The sequence below is a fragment of the Schistocerca nitens genome, chromosome 9 (genome assembly GCF_023898315.1).
Source record: "Schistocerca nitens isolate TAMUIC-IGC-003100 chromosome 9, iqSchNite1.1, whole genome shotgun sequence".
NCBI lineage: Eukaryota > Metazoa > Arthropoda > Insecta > Orthoptera > Acrididae > Schistocerca > Schistocerca nitens.
Window position 1 is genome coordinate 347287334 of NC_064622.1, and position 20174 is coordinate 347307507.

The window sequence follows — 20174 nt, forward strand, 5'->3', positions numbered from 1 at the left end:
TCACTTGTTTGACTCATTGTGCAACTTTGCACAGAGCAAGCATGAGTTTTTGATGACTTTGAGCTTTTATAACTTGCGCAATATTTTGTTGAAAGATATGCAATTTGGCCATCTATTACGTCATTTGTTCTCTTCAGAATAATAATGAAAAGAATTTTGCAAACCATATTCAGCCTGAAAATTTTAAACAAAATCACCAGAAAAAATTGATGCCCGAATTTGGATTCTTATATTTCAGGGAATAAAGGTATGAAAAATGTGAAACTAGGCATGAAGTAACCTAACTACACAAAGTTCTCAAAAATAAAGTTTCATTTGTATAACACTTTCCAAAACTGAATGAATGAAGTGAAAATTTGATGATTTTGTTAAAGGATGAAAAATGCAGTACTTTTAATCTGATTTTGCAAAAAAGTGTTATATGAAACTTTCCAAACTGGGCTAATAAGAGTGACCATGTTTTTAACTGCCAAAAAATTGTGTATGATTGTCCATTACAGGCTAACAATGCTAGATAATTTGAATCGCAATTGGGTGTGAAAATCCCACCACAAAAAGATGTAAACTTCAGATTCTTACATCTCTTAGACTAAATGCATACTGAATGTGAAACTTGATACACAACTTGTCCGTAGCACAAGGAATTGAAATACAAAACATCATTCACCTAATATTTTCCAATCATCTACAAATTTGTCAAAAATATGTTGATTTTCAGAAAAAGGTGAAAATAGGGTAAATACGACACTTCTTTCACAAATACAGTTTCCTGTAAAAACTTTGAAACTGATCTAATTTAAATTAGTGTGTTTTTAAGACCCTCTCTGCCCCTTCCCCACTGTCCTGAGCAGAGGATTTAATTTCCAGCATGGGATAACAATGCTATGAAATTGAATCAAACTAGCTGGAAAAATTAGGCTGCGAATAAAGTTTTAACTTTGGCTTCTTATATCTCGTTGACATGTTGTTGTTGTTGTTGTTGTTGTTGTTGTTGTTGTTGTTGTTGTGGTCTTCAGTCCTGAGACTGGTTTGATGCAGCTCTCCATGCTACCCTATCCTGTGCAAGTTTCTTCATCTCCCAGTACCTACTGCAACCTACATCCTTCTGAATCTGCTTAGTGTATTCATCTCTTGGTCTCCCTCTATGATTTTTACCCTCCACGCTGCCCTCCAAAGCTAAATTTGTGATCCCTTGATGCCTCAGAACATGTCCTACCAACCGGTCTCTTCTTCTCGTCAAGTTGTGCCACCAACTCCTCTTCTCCCCAATTCTATTCAATACCTCCTCATTAGTTATGTGATCTATCCATCTAATCTTCAGCATTCTTCTGTAGCACCACATTTCGAAAGCTTCTGTTCTCTTCCTGTCCAAATTATTTATCGTCCATGTTTCACTTCCATACATGGCTACACTCCATACAAATACTTTCAGAAACGAGTTCCTGACACTTAAATGTATACTCGATGTTAACAAACTTCTCTTCTTCAGAAACGCTTTCCTTGCCATTGCCAGTCTACATTTTATATCTTCTCTACTTTGACCATCATTTATTTTGCTCCCCAAACAGCAAAACTCCTTTACTACTTTAAGTGTCTCATTTCCTAATCTAATTCGACTACATTCCATTATCCTCATTTTGCTTTTGTTGATGTTCATCTTACATCCTCCTTTCAAGACACTATCCATTCCGTTCAACTGCTCTTCCAAGTCCTTTGCTGTCTCTGACAGAATTACAATGTCATCCGCAAACCTCAAAGTTTTTATTTCTTCTCCATGCATTTGAATGCCTACTCCGAACTTTTCTTTTGTTTCCTTTACTGCTTGCTCAATATACAGATGGAATAACTTTGGAGAGAGGCTAAAACCCTGTCTCACTCCCTTCCAAACCACTGCTTCCCTTTCATGCCCCTCGACTCTTATAACTGCCATCTGGTTTCTGTACAAATTGTAAATAGCCTTTTGCTCCCTGTATTTTACCCCTGCCACCTTTAGAATTTGAAAGAGAGTATTCCAGTCAACATTGTCAAAAGCTTTCTCTAAGTCTACAAATACTAGAAACGTAGGTTTGCCTTTCCTTAATCTTTCTTCTAAGATAAGTCGTAAGGTCAGTATTGCCTCACGTGTTCCAACATTTCTACGGAATCCAAACTGATCTTCCCCGATGTTCTTCTACCAGTTTTTCCATTCGTCTGTAAAGAATTCGTGTTAGTATTTTGCAGCTGTGGCTTATTAAACTGATTGTTCCGTAATTTTCACATCTGTCAACACCTGCTTTCTTTGGGATTGGAATTAATATATTCTTCTTGAAGTCTGAGGGTACTTCGCCTGTCTCATTCATCTTGCTCACCCGATGGTAGTGTTTTGTCAGGACCGGCTCTCCCAAGGCCGTCAATAGTTCTAATGGAATGTTGTCTACTCCCGGGGCCTTGTTTCGACTCAGGTTTTTCAGTGCTCTGTCAAACTCTTCAGGCAGTATCGTATCTCCCATTTCGTCTTCATCTACATTCTCTTCCATTTCTATAATATTGTCCTCAAGTACATCGCCCTTGTATGGACCCTATATATACTCCTTCCATCTTACTGCTTTCCCTTCTTTGGTTAGAACTGGGTTTCCATCTGAGCTCTTGATATTCATACAAGTGGTTCTCTTTTCTCCAAAGGTCTCTTTAATTTTCCTGTAGGCAGTATCTATCTTACCCCTAGTGAGACAAGCCTCTACATCCTTACATTTGTCCTCTAGCCATCCCTGCTTAGCCATTTTGCACTTCCTGTCGATCTCATTTTTGAGACGTTTGTATTCCTTTTTGCCTGCTTCATTTACTGCATTTTTATATTTTCTACTTTCATAAATTAAATTCAATATTTCTTCTGTTACCCAAGGATTTCTACTAGCCCTCGTCTTTTTACCTATTTGATCCTCTGCTGCCTTCACTATTTCATCCCTCAAAGCTACCCATTCTTCTTCTACTGTACTTCTTTCCCCCACTGCTGTCAATTGTTCCCTTATGCTCTCCCTGAAACTCTGTACCACCTCTGGTTCTTTGTTTATCCAGGTCCCATCTCCTTAAATTCCCACCTTTTTGCAGTTTCTTGAATTTTAATCTGCAGTTCATAACCAATAGATTGTGGTCAGTCCACATCTGCCGCTGGAAATGTCTTACAATTTAAAAGCTGGTTCCTAAATCTGTCTTACCATTATATAATCTATCTGATACCTTTTAGTATCTCCGGGATTCTTCCATGTATACAACCTTCTTTTATGATTCTTGAACCAAGTGTTAGCTATGATTAAGTTATGCTCTGTGCAAAATTCTACCAGGCGGCTTCCTCTTTCATTTCTTCCCCCCAATCCATATTCATCTACTACATTTCCTTCTCTCCCTTTTCCTACTACCGAATTCCAGTCACCCAAGACTATTAAATTTTCGTCTCCCTTCACTATCTGAATAATTTCTTTTATTTCATCATACATTTCTTCAATTTCTTCGTCATCTGCAGAGCTAGTTGGCATATAAACTTGTACTACTGTAGTAGGCGTGGGCTTCATGTCTATCTTGGCCACAATAATGCATTCACTATGCTGTTTGTAGTAGCTTACCCGCACGCCTATTTTTTTATTTATTATTAAACCTACTCCTGCATTACCTCTATCTGATTTTGTATTTATAACCCTGTATTCACCTGACCAAAAGTCTTATTCCTCCTGCCACCGAACTTCACTAATTCCCACTGTATCTAACTTTAACCTATCCATTTCCCTTTTTAAATTTTCTAACCTACCTGCTCGATTAAGGGATCTGACATTCCACACTCCGATCCGTAGAACGCCAGTTTTCTTTCTCCTGATAACAACGTGCTCTTGAGTAGTCCCCGCCCGAATGGGGGACTATTTTACCTCCGGAATATTTTACCCAAGAGGACGCCATCATCATTTAACCATACAGTAAAGCTGCATGCCCTTGGGAAAAATTACGGCTGTAGTTTCCCCTTGCTTTCAGCCGTTCACAGTACCAGCACAGCAAGGCCGTTTTGGTTAGTGTTACAAGGCCAGATCAGTCAATCACCCAGACTGTTGCCCCTGCAACTACTGAAAAGGCTGCTGCCCCTCTTCAGGAACCACACGTTTGTCTGGCCTCTCAACAGATACCCCTCCGTTGTGGTTGCACCTACGGTACGGCCATCTGTATCACTGAGGCACGCAAGCCTCCCCACCAATGGCAAGGTCCATGGTTCATGGGGGGGCTCATTGACATAACACGTGATAAACATGAAACTTGGGATACATCAAATTAGTTCCATAAGGTTTTTCCATATAAAATGTCATTCACATCCCATTTCCAAAATTTTTGCAAAATCAGTTCAAACTACATTTTTAAAAAAATTACAAAATAGATCACATTCAATTTGCTTTTAGAAAATCTGTTTTCCATAACTGATTTCAAACTAATGACAAGAGAATGTTTTGAAGCATTCTGAAAATCACGTTCTATTTTTCAGTGTATGCTGACAGTACCTGAAAGTGATGGACAAATTTGGAGAAATTTACTTATACCTGTTGCTCCTGTTTCATTGCAAGTGATTTATGTTTGTTAAATTGACAAGAATATCTCACTGTATTGCATTGGTCCTTTGTGACATTGCCACTACCAGCTTGAGAACATGAGTTGGCAGCTCCGTTGCCATAGGGCCATGCCCAGTAGCTGTGAAATACCAGCAATAGGTGGATATCTTCACCCAGATTCTCAAGCCTGCAATTTTGTTTCTTAGTTTAGGTACCAAAACATTGTTGTGATACCTGTCTGCTTACAAAGCAGTTTGCTGAGTACCTTATCCCTGATTCTCATATCTGTCAGAGTATCTCGCATAGGTGGCAAGCAAAAAGTAATATCAATTTTTATTTTAAATTTGTTACCATAGCAACATTGACATATCAGTGACACAAAATGAGGCACTAATAAAATTTGTGTCATCAAGGTGAGGCTCCTCTGCCCCCAGGGGGCTCACAGTTCTTTCATGAGTTTGTACGTGACCCACACGGGCACCAAACTGTTGCAGCACATTTTTCCTTCCCGGGCTGCTTTTCCTTCACCGTGCCCCTCCCTCCCCATCCTTGCTCCTTCCCGCTGCCTCCTCCTTCCCCTCTCTTGGTGTTGTGATTTATGATGACCTGGCTATCCACCTGGGTTCCCTGTATTCCATGTGATTTTGTTGCTCTTGCCTGTTCTCTCTCCTCCTTTTTGGCATTTTGGTCCACCATAAGTTTTGTCCTCCACTTCTAAATTTTCCATCTTTAGTGTGAGCCATTTGCGGAAGAATTCCCTCCCTAGCATCTGTGGTGTGGATTCCTCCCCTCTTCCTTCCCTGCTGTATTCCCCCTCTGCCCTGCTAGGTCACCAGTACATGTAGCCAGTACTTGTGGTGGGTCTGTGATGTACCCATCTGGTTGAACCCCATGACAATACAGTGATCACACTACTGATGCATGAGCTGTTGCCTCCCCATGTATGCACATGGACATTACTGTGGCTGGGTGGCACTCATGGGGAGAGCCGCTGATTGGTATGCATGATAGGGTGGTTGCTCGGTGCATGAAGCATGCCAAGCTGGAAAAATCTGGCTGTTCTCAAATGGCCATCTCTTTGAATGCTAAAGGATCATCGAATGTTGCCTTGTATGACCCAGCAGCCTTCACTTCCCTGGCTACACCCTGGGAGGAGGGCTAGGTTTGCCATCTTGAGATGAAATGCTTTCCCTGCTACCTCATCTGTACTAGAATGGACGGGGACACATTCACCACCACAAAGCCGTTGTTTTCTGTGGAGAATGTCGAGGACAAGTTTGGTGAAATAGTCTCTCAGTAAGGTGCTGTTGGGCACCCTGTTGATCAAAACAGCTTCTGCTGCCCAATCTGCAGCTCTTCATGCTTGTGATCATCTTGGCTGTGTCTCAGTGTTTATTACACCTCACAAGCCTCTGAATATGGTCCGGGTAGCACTGATTTTTCATAGGGACCTCATCCTGCAAACTGATGAGGAACTCCAGGCTAATCAGGAGTGACACGGCATTCATTTTTTTCGACGTATGCCGAAAGACCATAAAGACAACGACATCGATACTGGCGGCACCTTCATTCTGGCTTTTGATGGAGATACCCTCCCAGTGAAGGTGAAGGTTATGCGCTACAGGTGTGATATAAAGCTGTACGTCCCACCACCCATGAGCTGGAAAAATCTGGCTTTCGTTGCTTGCATTTTGGGTATTTTTCTTCCCGCTGCATGGTGGACCCTCTGTGTGATGACACCCACTCCATGAGGGAAGCATCTGTGTTCTGCTGCCTGTGTGTGCTAATTGTCATGACTGCCACTCTACTCACTTACCCGATTGCCCAGCTTACAAGGAAGAAAAGAAGATCCAAGAGAACAAGTCCCTGGATTGCCTATCTTATGCTGAGGCTCACCAGAAATAGACTGACTCCATCCAGTGTCACTTTATTCAACTTTTGCCTCTGTTACATTCTTTCCTCCTCCTACCTTGTCCTTACCCCAGCCCCATCCCCATCTCCTCTCCCTGTCCCGTGCAGTTCCCACACCCGCCCCTCCCAGTGCCGCTCCATTCCCCCCACTGGACCCCTCCCCCTCGCGTGTCTGAGGCTGGAAGCCTGCTACCACTACTGGAAATACAACATGTTGTTTCCTCTTATTCTGCATTCTGTCTTGCTCTTCAAGAAATGCACTTCCACGATGATGACCACTCTCCTATGTTTTGTTGTTTTGGGCATTCTGTCAGAATCGTGCTGGCCTTGGGATAGCATCTGGAGGGGCCTGCACTTTGGTTCACACCGATGTCATTAGTGTCTGGATCCCCCTTTGCACCAACTTGGAAGCAATAGTAGTTAGAGTGCAAATGACCCCAGCAATCAATGTTTGTAATGTCTGCCTCCCTCCTGGTAGGACACTTGTTTACGTCGAACTGTGTACCTCTACATCAACTCCTGCCACTGTATCTCCTCCTTGGGGACTTCAGTGCACACGTCCCCCTGTGGGGGACTGCCACTTCAACAGGTAGGAGCCTGTTAATTGACCAACTTATTACAGACTTTGATTTGTGTCTCCTAAATGACAGTTCCCCTACCCACTTCAGTACTGCTAATGGCACCTTTATTGCTATTGATCTCACTTCCCTACAGTGGTCACCCAATGGTTGTTTGTGACAGTGATCACTTCCCAGTGATTCTACTGTTTCCCTGCCGCCGCCAGGCAGACAAGACCCTATGTTGGGCATTTCGTAGTTCTAATTGTCCTTTATATACATCTGCTGTACACGTACACTTCTCTTTCAAATTGCATTGATGTGGTAAAGCAGGGTGTGTCTGCCACTATTCTTGATGCTGCTGTCCTCATCATTGACTGGTACCACGGTGGACCAAGGATGTAGCAGCTGTTATCCAGGAATGTTGATGGGCACTGCAGAGATTTAAACACCACCATCCGTAGACCAGCGTTATCTCTCTTAAGTGTGTCCGTGCTAAGGCTCGTTACCTTCGTAAGTGGAGTAAAAAGGATTGCGGGGAGCACCACGTTTCCTGCCCGGGGATGTATGCCTCTTCATCACAGGTTTGGTCCGAGCTTCGTAGCTTTCTGGCCCACCAGCAACAATCGACTGCCTAGAGTCTTATCCTCCAGGGTGCTCTGTGTACTGATCCATCAGTCCGTACAGAACACCTTGCAACAGCATCGGTCTCCTCTTCCTACCCTGCTACCTTTCTCTAGCAGAAATGCTGAGTTGAACAGACCCACTTCTGTTTCAACCCTCACCGAGCTGAATCCTATAATGAACCCTACACTAAATGAGAATCCTTCCGGGTTCTTGCCTTTTTACGTGACACGGCCCCAGGCCAGAATTCCATCCACAATCAAATGATCTAACATTTGGACGTTACCCAGAGGCAACATCTACTCAGGGTCTTCAACCACATTTGGCTCAGGGGTACTTTCCCCTTGCAGTGGTGTGACAGTATAGTTATCCCCTTCCTTAAGGCCGGGAAAAACCCAACGTCTCTCGGCAGCTACTGCCTGATTAGTGTGACCGACATACTTTGTAAACTGCTCAAGTGGATGGTTAGCTTGCAGTTATGTTGTGTCCTAGAATCTCGGGGCATTTTGTCCCCGTACCAGTGTGGCTTCTGGGAAGGACCATCTCCGACTGGCCATTTACTCAGGTTGGAAATAGCAATCCGACAGTTTTTTTACTCACCGCTGGCACATTGTTGTGGTCCTTTGACCTACATCAGGCATACAGCATTACTTGGCACCATCAAATTTTAGTTACCCTCCATGATTGGGGACCCCTTCTGATTTTTATCTGCGAGTTTTTATCCCACTGGCTATTCAGAGTTAGAGTTGGCACTTCACTCGGCACCCTTCGGATTCAGGAGAACGGTATCCCACAGGGTTCCATGTTAAGTGTCACACTCTTCCTCATAGCCATCAATTGGCCTGTGGTTACCTGAGCATTGAATGTCAATGATTTTTGTGTGTGTTTCAGCTCCCACTTGATACCGTCTGCTGAGTGCTGACTTTAAGGTGCTATCTGACAGGCCTCTGCATGGGGTCTCTCCCGTGGCTTCCAGTTTTCTCCCTCCAAAATGTGGGTTATACATTTCTGCCATCGACCCACAGGACACCCCAATCCAGAACTTTATTTAGGTGACCAGCGCCTGGATGTTGTAGCACAGTCCTATTTCTTGGGCCTTATATTTGATAAAAAGCTGACCGGGCTGCCCTATATTCGCCACCTGAAGACCACATGCATGGGGAAGCCTAACAATCTCCACCTCCTGTGCTACACATATTGGTGTGCAGATAGTGATACTCATCTCCATCTTTACTGTGCTTTTGTTTGTCCAGCTTAGATTATTGTAGTCAGGTTTATGGCTCAGCAGCTCCTTCCACTCTGAAAATGCTTTACCCTGTTCAGCATTGGGTGGTGCATCTGGCTATTGGTGCCTTTTGCAATAGTCCTGTTGACAATCTCCTCGCAAAAGTGGGGATTTCCCCTCTATAAGTACGACGGAGCCAATTCCTGGTTTCTTATGCCATTACCATTCAGTGATTACCTGACCATCCCTTGTACCCTGTCTTCTTTGCAAATGAGGAATGTTTCCCTGCTGATGCCTGCCCCAGTGTGGGGTTGCTGGATGGCATGTGTCCCACTTACCTCTGTCAGGATCTCAATCTCCACTCACTGGAATGTGCCCCATTATTTCCCCACATGCCACTGCCTTGGATGGTGCCTAGACCATGGATTAGGACCGACCTGTTAAGAGTCCTAAGGTCTCTGTTGCCTCTATGGTCTTCCAGCGTCTTGTACATTCCATCCTTGCAGAGTTCCAGGGTACTACCTTCTTCTAATGGTTCTAAGATGATAGATAAGTGGGATGTGCTTTCACATCTCCTACTGCCTTAGAACACCATTGATTACTGAGATCATGTTGCAGAGCTGCTGGCCATTAACAGGGTTCTCCATATTGTTACTCAGGTCTCCCTCCAAAGTGTTTTAATATGTACTGACTCGATGAGCAGCCTGCAGGCTATAGACTGATGCTACTCTCGTCACACTTTGGTCTCCGCTATCCATGACCTTCTTTCTGCTCTTGGGCGGGCTGCATGCTCAGTTGTCTTTCTCTGGGTCCCAAGTCATATGGGCATCTCAGGGAATGAACTAGCTGACTGTTTGGCTAGATAAGCAGATACTGACCCTCCATACTGACCCTCCATTCCCTTTCGTGGTTCCAGCTGCAGATATGCAGATCTACATCAAATTTCTCTATGCCCAAAAGTGGAATGACATTTGGTGCGCTACTCTTGTCAGTAGTAAACCGTGCACAATCGAGGAGACTACTGCAGTTTGGCACTCTTCCTTCTGCTCCTCTCGGAAGGAGTCCATTGTCTTACTGTCTACGCATTGATCATACCAGGCTCACCCATTGTTTTCTCTTGCATCATGAGCCACCTCCACAATGTGGCTGTGGAGCCAGACTGATGGGGTCCCATATATTGGTGGAATGCCACATTCTTTGGCCCTTTGTACTAAGTATGGTCTTCCAGATTCCTCAGCTTTAACATTAGCAGACGATTCACAAGTGGTTGAACTGGTCCTCAGTTTCCTCCATGAAAGTGATTTTTATTTTCAGATACAAGGTTTCGTTTTACTCCTGGAGTAGGGGCAAGGCGGTTGTGGTTGGGACCTCTCTTTGTTTTCTTGGTTGGGGCCACATGACCACTCCCCCTTGCAATGACCATTCTTTTATCCCTCTCTTTTTTTCCAGTTCTACCCTTCTTCTGTTGTTTGTGTTTAAACTTCCTCATTTTATAGTTTGACCCCTCTGAGTGGATCCATCCACTTTTAGCATACCCTCTCTCTTCCCCCTGTAACTTTGGAATTGCGGGACTGATGACTTCGCCTTTTAGTCCCATCACCCCCCCCTCCCCTTTCCCCCCCCCCCCCCCACCCCTCAATCAGTCAATCAAGAATCAAGGTGAGGCGCAAGATGCTTGTTGGGTACCAGAACAATGCCTCATCACCACAGTCCATGTCCATTTAATATCAACATCTGGCTGATAGTATCAATTTCCAGAAAAAGTTTGAAAAGTGTAAACTGCGATGTTGAGAGGTTTAAAATAAAAATTGGTATTACTATTTCCATGCTGCTAGGTGAGATTCTCCTACAGATTTGAGAATCCGATATTATCTCAACAATGCTTTGGAGTGTAAATTAAGAAACCAAGTTATAAAACAAACCTGGATGAAGAAACTCACCCATGGCTGGTATTGCACAGATATCAGATGTGACTCCTATGGTGACGGGATTGCTGGTTCTTGTCCTTGAACAGATAAGTGACCAATGCAATATAATGAATTATTACTTGTCAATTTAAAAATAAAAACCACATGCAGTGAAACAGGAGCAACGTGTTGCTGCAATGTAAGCTTTTGCAATGGTACTTCCTTCAAATTTGCCCATCATTTTCAGGCATTGTTAGTGCAATTGAAAAATCGAATGTGGTTATCTGAATACTTGAAAATATTCTCTTTCCAGCAATGATTAGTTTCAGATCAGTAATGGAGACTGGATTTTTTAAAAAGCAAATTGATTGTGATCTATTTTTGTAATTAAAAAATCAATTTGAATGGATTGTGTAAAAACTTAAAAGTGGGGTGAATGATACTTTATATAGGAAAACTTTGTTACTTAGCTGTTGTTGGCGTCATCAAAATTTTCATGTTTATCATGTGTTTAACCAACAAGATACAAGAAGCCAAAGTTAAAACTATATTCGCAGCCTGTTTTTTGTGGCTAGTTTTATTCAGTTTATATAGCATCTGTAGCCTTGGTTGGAAATTAAACACACTGTTCTGGGGAGGGGGCTTAAAACGCATTGTTTCGAATGAGACTGGTTTTGAAGCTTTAATAGCAAATGGTATTTGTAAAAGAAGTGTGAAATCTACCCTATTTTCAACTTTTCCAAAAACTCAACATCTTTTTGACTAATTTGTAGATTATTGGAAAATAGTAGGTGAATGAAATTTTGTATTCCATATCCTTGTGCTGCTGACTTATTGCATATTAAGTTCCACATTTAGCATGCATTTATCCTACGAGATATAAGAATTTGAAATTTAAATATTTTTTGTGCTATGATTTTCATGCCCAAATTTTATTCAAACTATCTAACATAGTCTGCATTAGATAATCGAATACACTTTGTTTTGCAGTTCAAGTTTGTGGTTCAAATCATGGTCTTTCTAATGAGATAAGTTTGGAGAGTTTCATAGAACACAGTATTTTTATAAAACCTGGGCAAAGATACCACATTTTTTGCCTTTTTTTATGAAATCTTCCACTTTTCACTTACTTTATTCAGTATTGGAAAGTGGTACATAAATGAAAATTTATATTTGAGAACTTTGTGTTGTTACGTTCTCACAAGCTAAGTTTCACATTTGTCATACCTTTAGATATATGAACCCAAATGCCAATATTTTTTTGGGCATTGATTTTTTTTTTCAGGCGGTTTTGCCTCAAATTTTCAGGCTGAATATTGCTCACAAAATTCCTTCCATTAGTATTCTTAAGAGAACACACAAAGTTGTAAAAGATGGCCAACAAAATATTGCCCAAGATATAACAGCTCAGTTGCCAGAAATTCAAACTTGCTCCACACAGTCATGTATGAAGTCAAACAAGTGGCTATATATCTGCCAGTATTACTTCGATGAATATTAAACTTTACCTTTGTTAATTGGGGACAAGGGCGAATATTCTCACATAATTTCATTGAAATCCATGATGGTTTAGCAGGAAAATGTTCAGAAATTAGGCAATTTGTCATGGAATGAATAGCATATTCTTGTTAATATTATGCAGTGTTGACATTCCTTTGCTGTTAACTCTTTTTTTGTATAAATATGCAATACCAAGTATAAAGTACTGTTTGGTAGTGTTATCATTTTTATCTCAGAAGAAGTAATTAAAAAAAGGAATAATGTTTAGAATATATTAGAATTTTATGTCATGGCTGAGATGGTCAAGAATAGGCAAAATAACTGTGAAATTTTAGAAGCAGTGGCCCCAGCATTTGTCTGAAATGAAATGATTTAGTGAAGCTAAACCTATGCACTATGATAGAGATTTGAACCCAACATAGAAGTCCAGTGTCTGAAGATTTATGCCACCCCATTTAATGCAAACACAAATCAATAACGATCAAAGATGCGCTGTACCTAGAGGACTTAAAATAGTTCTCAAATACAGCATTGTCCTTCCAGGCCCACTGTTCATTTGGTTGGAGTATATAATGCAATGCGAGTGAGTAAACTTTATACATGTGGTTGCAGTTAATATATGCTAATTGACTGCTGCCTTTCTTGAGCTGTTACCTCCCTTATCCTTCAACTCTACTTTCAGATTCCCTACGCTTACAAAAATTCAGTTTTTATGGAGAGCTTCAGCCATTAAGAGAAGTAGTTTTTTCCTTTTTGGGAGAGGTTTTTGATATTTGTATTTTCTTTTCATCACAGGTGGTGTTTGTTGTACCTTTTTCTTCTGTGAGGACTTTGGTATTAGTTAGTGTTTTGTTTTCTGCCAGTGAATATTTAATTTGCTATTGGGAAGTCACTTCAAAACTAAAGTATCATATTTTTTATGTTTAACTTCATGGAACTGATTGGAAATTTCAGTATTTGTTATTATGTGTATTAAGTACTTTAGCTTTTTCAGTTTTGTGATTGAACCTTGTCTTTACACTTTTAAAGTGTTGCAAATGCACTACTTGTTTCAGATGGTATTGCAAGGGCAGGAGCAGCTGGATTCAGCGAATTGCGTAATGCTGTCTTTGCAAAAGTGGCCCAGCATTCAATACGCAAATTGGCACGCAATGTATTCCTTCATCTACATCGTCTTGACCTTTCATTCCACCTTAGCCGCCAGACAGGTGCATTGTCAAAGGTTAGTGTACATTTTGTGAACAATATTTTATAAGTTTGCAAGACAAAAGGAAGTAAGTTAACAGTTGGGTTTCATTTATGCATGGAAAATGTTTAACAGTTTGTAATTAATATTTCTTGACATTTATTATAATACTCAAATTATAATCTTCATGTGTTGGTAGTAGAATTGGTTGTTACATGGATGATATCTTTTCAGCCACTGTCAAATTCTAATACTGGCACATTGCTGCAGGGGACACACATCTTGAACACACTGATGCATTGTGGTACCAGTGTGCTTGTTGCCTTGTCCCTTAATTGTCTTTTTCTGGTGGCTTTGTTCAAGTCTCAGGGAGGAATAAATCAAAAGCTACTCATTTTTGTATCCTTAGCTCACAGTTTTTGCAACACTGAAGCAGGCATAAATGATCCAAAAACAAGAAATAAATTTTTATAATTATGTACGTGGTGTGAAGTTTCCAATGTTGTGTCTTAATACACATGTAATTTGCATGCATGTGTTCTAATGCTTAACTGGTGTGTGAGGAGAAAACAACAGAAAGCTCTTAAACATAAAAAGTTTAAATAAGCTGTCCATTTACTTCACCATACAAACCACTTCAACACAGTATGCCAAAACTAGATATAAAATGGATATGCAGCAACTATCTGGTAATCCAACCAGGTACTGAATAATAGGTCAATATACAGAGGAAAAAATCTAGTTTATTAATTCACATGTAATATACTCTAGACACAAAGAAAACCACAATATCTTCAAATCAAATTAGTACTCATACTGAACTAGGGGCAGATTGTGGTGGATGAACACAGATTTTTTAGCATTGAGAGGTAATAAGTGATTTATGCTTGTCTTCATGAACAAGGCCAACTTCAGAGAAATGCTTTTAACTATATAAACTGCTGCAAGGTGCTGAAAGACAAATTCTGGCAAACTTTGTTAAATTCAGGTACTGTGTCACATTAGCTGACTACCGTATGAAGGTGGTTACTGTGATCGATTTGAACCGTCTTCAAATAATTTTTTCATTTACCACTTCATTGAAGCAATCCCAAAATGTATTATGAACTTTGCAAGTCTCAGTTGAGTCAGTCTCGTCTCATCTACTTTAGCAGGTATTGGGGATGAAGTACTGCTGGTGGAAGATTCTTGAAAAATTCCAGTAGGATCTTCTGACAAGTTCTTTCAGCTTCAGTGACAACCAAATAGCTTGGATCTAGAAAGTTTGTAATCAAGTACTTTGGATCTTCATTTAAGACACTAAAACGACTTTACAGCTTTCAATGAGGCTCTTATGTGTGGTAAATCAGGGATTCTCTATACTGCCTCATCGTTATGTAAATATGCCACAATGTGTGGTATTGCTTCAGGTATACAGGAGAGACTGAAACTTATATTTCTTCAAAGGGCTTCAATAATTTAATGCACTGCTCCATCAGAAGCCACTGATAAGACATGAAGTTAGTGACTATACAGTGACATAGCCTGTTTTTGTTCTAACAAGTGCTTTACCATATAAAAGGTGGAATTCCACCTTGCACTAATACCTTGTACCAACTGCTTTTGTAAATTTAGTTCTTTTGAATTGCCAGCAGCTTTTTTTTCTGATCTTGACTGATTGAAGTGGGTTAAGAAATGCCTACAAGTAGTAACTGTTGCTCCTAGTGTAGGCTGGACCTTCAGTGACTCAGTTACAACCCTCTGAAGCAAACAACTGGTACATGCAGCAGAATCATACTCAGCCACAGAAACACCGTTTATCATGTTCAAGCCACAGTCATCAATGAATAAATGTATGTTGCTTTGGTCAATATCCTAGTGATCTGCAATAGTAATAAATCCCTATTGCCATATTTTCTCCAGTGTGAGAACCTAGACAACTGTTCGTAGCAAGAACTCTGTGTTCCAGCCAGAAATCAGGAGATTACCAACAAGCTGTGAAACTCATGATTACATTATTATGGAAACAAGTCCCTATATCAGAAGCTACAAAACCTAGAAGCTCACCTGAAAAGTTTCTTTTAATTTTTTCATAACTTCTGCCGTAGATGTCGGGAACAATGTTTTGGAAAATGTAGTATGACTTGGCATTTTATAACGGAATAAAGCTAATTCCAGGATGATGGCTCATCATGTAGTGCAATCATTCTTGGTATTAGGTTATGATCTCTTTTGGTTTTTGTGTTGTGTACATCCCAAACTAGTTTCTTTCCTTTCAGATGTCTGTGAGATAGTCAGTTGCTTTCCTGTTGACATTGAAGACAAACTTGTAGTGGGGATGTCTAAAAGACAGTGTAGGCACACCAGCAGCTGTAGCTTTATCAGTTGCTTGGAATTCATCTAGATGTGTATTTTGAATGATTTTTCATAGCTGAAGTACCTGCCAGACAAAATAAATGTTTCATTGGATTTAAGAAAGGTTAGATATTTTCTAGTACTTTAAATGGTTTTTTTATATTTCACAAATATATCTGTGCATCCAAGACAAGTTTATTTAAACCAAGTTTTCAATAAATAGGAACCTACTAATGATATTTGCTATTTTATCTATAGACCTTGTTAATCAGTGTAATAAACCAATTCAAAACAAAAGAAAAAGACAAGCCAAGGCTAGGGTTTCCATAATCCAAGGACGAAAATCAAGGACAAAATTCGGTGATTATAAGGATGTGGTTGAAACATGGACCGATATGTTGTGCAAGTCACCATTGGTTTGCATTTCAGTTGAATCTTCACCATTACTTTACAGTGGTAATTATGAAGATGTGGCTGGGCTGAAACCTGGAATCACACAATGTCCTTTCACCTTTCTGCACGTCAGCCAAATCTTCATAATTACCATAATTCAAACAGCAGCAAAGAAGTTGTAATTAATGGGGAAAATTAATCGAAGCATTAATGGTGTCTATAAAGGAGTAGTCAATGGTGAAGAAAATTAATTGCAATTGACATTAAATAACTTTTTAATTAAAGCACGGAACACAAATTATTAACATGTACACGATCATGCTGCTATAATTGATACGTATCTTTTGCTTTATGCTTTAAACCAGTCATATTTCCACATTTAATACTTGGAAATGCATCAATATATTCTTCTCGAAAATGTACTTTTCATTTTGACATTTTAAGTTTTAAATTCTGTGCAATAACACCACCAGAAGTACACTTCGCACTGCTGAATGTTAACTTTACACGACCAAAGAATATTACAGCAGAAATGTTGTAAACCAACAGCGGAAAACTGAAACAATCGCAAAGAATCAATTATTGCACAGCTTCCACAGTCTGTTCTGAAAATAGCAGAGTGCTTCTGAAGTGACACGGAATATCAGCACAGGTTTCAACGGCTATCGTCAAGTTTGCAGGAGTTATGAAACACTTTGATCGGTCGCCAGTGGCAAAACTTGTGTTAAAAAAAGTTTTTTTACTTACCTGCCACTTTTTTCGCGGACATTTTCCTTTTCGTCCAGGACACCCATCTTCGAGCATAAAATCACGGACTGTCGGCGAAATCCGCAATGTATGGCAACCCTAGCTAAGGCTTTGGTGTGTACCTGCTGATTTTTCTTCTCTGCCACAAGAAATTTGAACTTGACACAACAAGCAAATTGCAGGCTTCTTATTTTTATATCTGATAGTGGTTTAGATTCCCAATTTAACACTGATGTGACAATGTCAGAGATAACATGGCTGCAAGCGGTGGCTATGGGCCGCTGTCATAAGGAGAGCCACTGCCAAGATATGCACGTCATGTACTGCCATCCATTGGAGACTATTTTCCACTGAGCCTGTGGTCGAGGCTCATGGCGTGGCAAATTACTTGCTATACTTTGTAGCTGTTTGCACCACATCATTGCAAAACCAAGTTGACTGTGTTTTCGACTCGGTTTGTTTCCCAGTCTTGAGTGCTTACATGTTTGGAACTCTTGTATTTCTCTGCTGAGTTAGCTGTGTCCTGAACTTGTTAGTGCTTCTTTCACTTCATGAACTCGGTCTATTGCAGACTTATGGGAATGTGTGCTCGTTTCCCTACATAGTATGATGCACCCACCAGAGAAAGTGGCAATGAACAGTCTACCTGTGCCACACAAGTTAGAAAAATGGTCACTGTTTATACAAAAATATTCCTAAGCAGGAAATTTCTTCTTTACAGACGACATTTTTAAAAATTTATATTGAAATTAAAAATTATTTTTAGTAGTAACCCTAAATGATAATTTGAAATGAACAGTAATCAGTGATCACATTTCGTAAAAAATCAAATAGTCAAGTCGGTCAATCAGTGTCATTTACTCACTTTCCTTGTGAACAACGGTGCCCAAATTTACCTGAATCTGCCTACGCGTCCATTCATGTTCTCCATGGGCTCACTCAGACCTAAACATTACATGCATCATGGCAATATTCAGCCAAATATCCAGCTTATAGGATGGCTGGACATTCACCCGGCCAAACAACTGTCCATTTCATCCATAAACAAAACACTCGGATCTGTCATAGGAAATTAATTTTTTACCTAAAAGTATATTTTATGGTTAACTACATATTCCACATGGTGGATTTCTGAGTATGAATTATGACAGATTTCATAGCATGCATCAAAATTATCAATGGTATTTCTGCACTAAATCTCATCCCAAAGTGTGTCCAGATGCTGTTTGCGGTGGTAAACTTCCTCTTTTACATTGCTCATAAGGGAAAAAAAGAGAGAGGTGAGGTCTTGGAAGAGCATGCAAGAAATTTTAGTGGACCCTGCTTTCCATACACTGACGTGTTACTCAAAGATTCACTTAAGAGACAAACCAAACCATATTTACAAACTAGGCACTGTCAGTCTTTTCGTCAGACTAGTACACACAATTATGCCAACTGACCGTTCCATTAAGTTTGAATTGCACTTCATCTGACCAAACATTGCTGCCCATAAATCCTGGTTCATGTGTAATCATTCCCTGACCTTATTCACCGAATTGTAGCTTGGGTCATTGTCATCAGCCTTGGAATAAAATAATGCAACGTGCTTCTTTTTGGAATGTATCGTAGACTACTAACTTCTAAACCTCTTTCATGTGCCTGGAATACTTTTGTGGTGAACACAGAAACAATTGCAGCACCAAATCTGAGGTTTCATCACTTCTGGCGATGCAAAATCACACTGATTGGCCTTTCTGCACATGACACATTGGTCTGCGAACATCCAGTTTTTCTGGGAAATGTGCATATGTTGCGCCTCCACAGTTTCTAAACTGCAGCAACATTCGCAAACTCTGATAACAGTTGGAAGCTCTGTGAGGTTTTGTGCAGGTGGTGCTATTGCCTATAGGAAGTTTGCAGGGACTGTTAGTTGATCCCGAATGTTAATAACTATGCAAAAATAGTGGAATAGAGGGAAGACCATGTAAAACTATTTGTAGGAAAAGTAGATTCCAGGCTGAGATTCATTGGAAAAATCTTCAGTAGTTGTTATTGATCCACAAAAAAGTGGCTCAAGAGCGGTGCATTTTGTTGGACATTCTCGATAAGTGCTAGAGTGCAGCGGAAGTGTTAAACAAAGTCTAGTGGTAGTTTCTACAAGAGGCCTTGTGCATAACTAAGAGGTGTACTGTTGAAATTCTGAGTGCTTATGTTCCAAGAAGTCGGGCAACATATTATGCCTTCTACATATGTCTTATGTTTTGAGCATGAACAAAAAATCACAAAAACTATAGCTCATATGCAGGCTTAACAACAGTTGTTCTTCCCTCACAGCATTCACGAGTGGAACAGAGAAGGTGGCAGATGATTATGGTATGAGAAGTACCTTCCAACCACCATGAGATAGTGTGTGAAATGTTGTTGTAGATGTAATCTTCTTCTGCTCATATGTGCTGTAACATATGTCATCCATCTTAACGTTAATCTGCTGCCACTGATTACGGTTGTGAGCTAGATTGATGATCCTGTTGCCATCTGTTGAGGAAACGAAATTGCTGTTATCCAGAAATTTAACCATTTAATTGGGAAAGTCTAAACTAATATTGTATTTGTTAACTGATGAATCTATACTGGACTATACTTTTAAGGACAGAGAAAAGATATGGTGTTTTTTAATTTGAAGGTTTACACCTTCCTGTAAAAATCATTATAGTGAATGCCAAATTCTGATGTGAGGAGTATACAAAGAAAGCACCGAGGACAGCATGTTCTCATTCCATGTATGCGTATAAATTTAAGACAGGCTTAACAAGTTGATCTGTGTACTAAAATAACACTTTTAATTTCTGTTACAGACAATAGACAGAGGTAGCCGTGGCATCAATTTTGTTCTCTCTGCCATGGTGTTCAACGTGGTTCCCACAGTATTTGAGCTGGCCCTTGTGAGCACTATATTGGTTAGTATGTGCTTATATAATTAATTTTATAATTGTGTTACATATTAGTGAAAATTGAGAGTTGTTTTTAATTTAAATCAGTCATCTGTAATTACTGGCAGTTTTTTGGGTGCATCTAACATTTTTGAATTTATTTGATCCAGTTACCTATCCCTTAATGTGCAGTTGTTTTGGTACTTCTATTTTAAACAGAACGCACATACCGGTATCTGTTTTGTTAGTAGTTGAATCATGCAGTATCAACGCTATCAGAGAAAGTGCCACCATGTACGCTGTGTTGGATACATTT

General features: G+C 40.2%; 2 protein-coding genes across 3 annotated transcripts in view; one reads left to right on the forward strand and one right to left on the reverse strand.

Annotated features, from left to right (window-relative positions):
• LOC126203065 (39S ribosomal protein L44, mitochondrial) overlaps positions 1 to 20174 on the reverse strand; it is a 644782-nt gene that overhangs the window by 320321 nt on the left and 304287 nt on the right. The window lies entirely within an intron of this gene.
• LOC126203062 (iron-sulfur clusters transporter ABCB7, mitochondrial) overlaps positions 1 to 20174 on the forward strand; it is a 77341-nt gene that overhangs the window by 23451 nt on the left and 33716 nt on the right. For both annotated transcript variants that reach the window (XM_049937299.1, XM_049937300.1), the window contains exons 4-5: positions 13342 to 13508; positions 19784 to 19885. In XM_049937299.1, coding sequence (XP_049793256.1) covers positions 13342 to 13508; positions 19784 to 19885 — 269 coding nt within the window. The remainder of the gene's footprint in view (positions 1 to 13341; positions 13509 to 19783; positions 19886 to 20174) is intronic.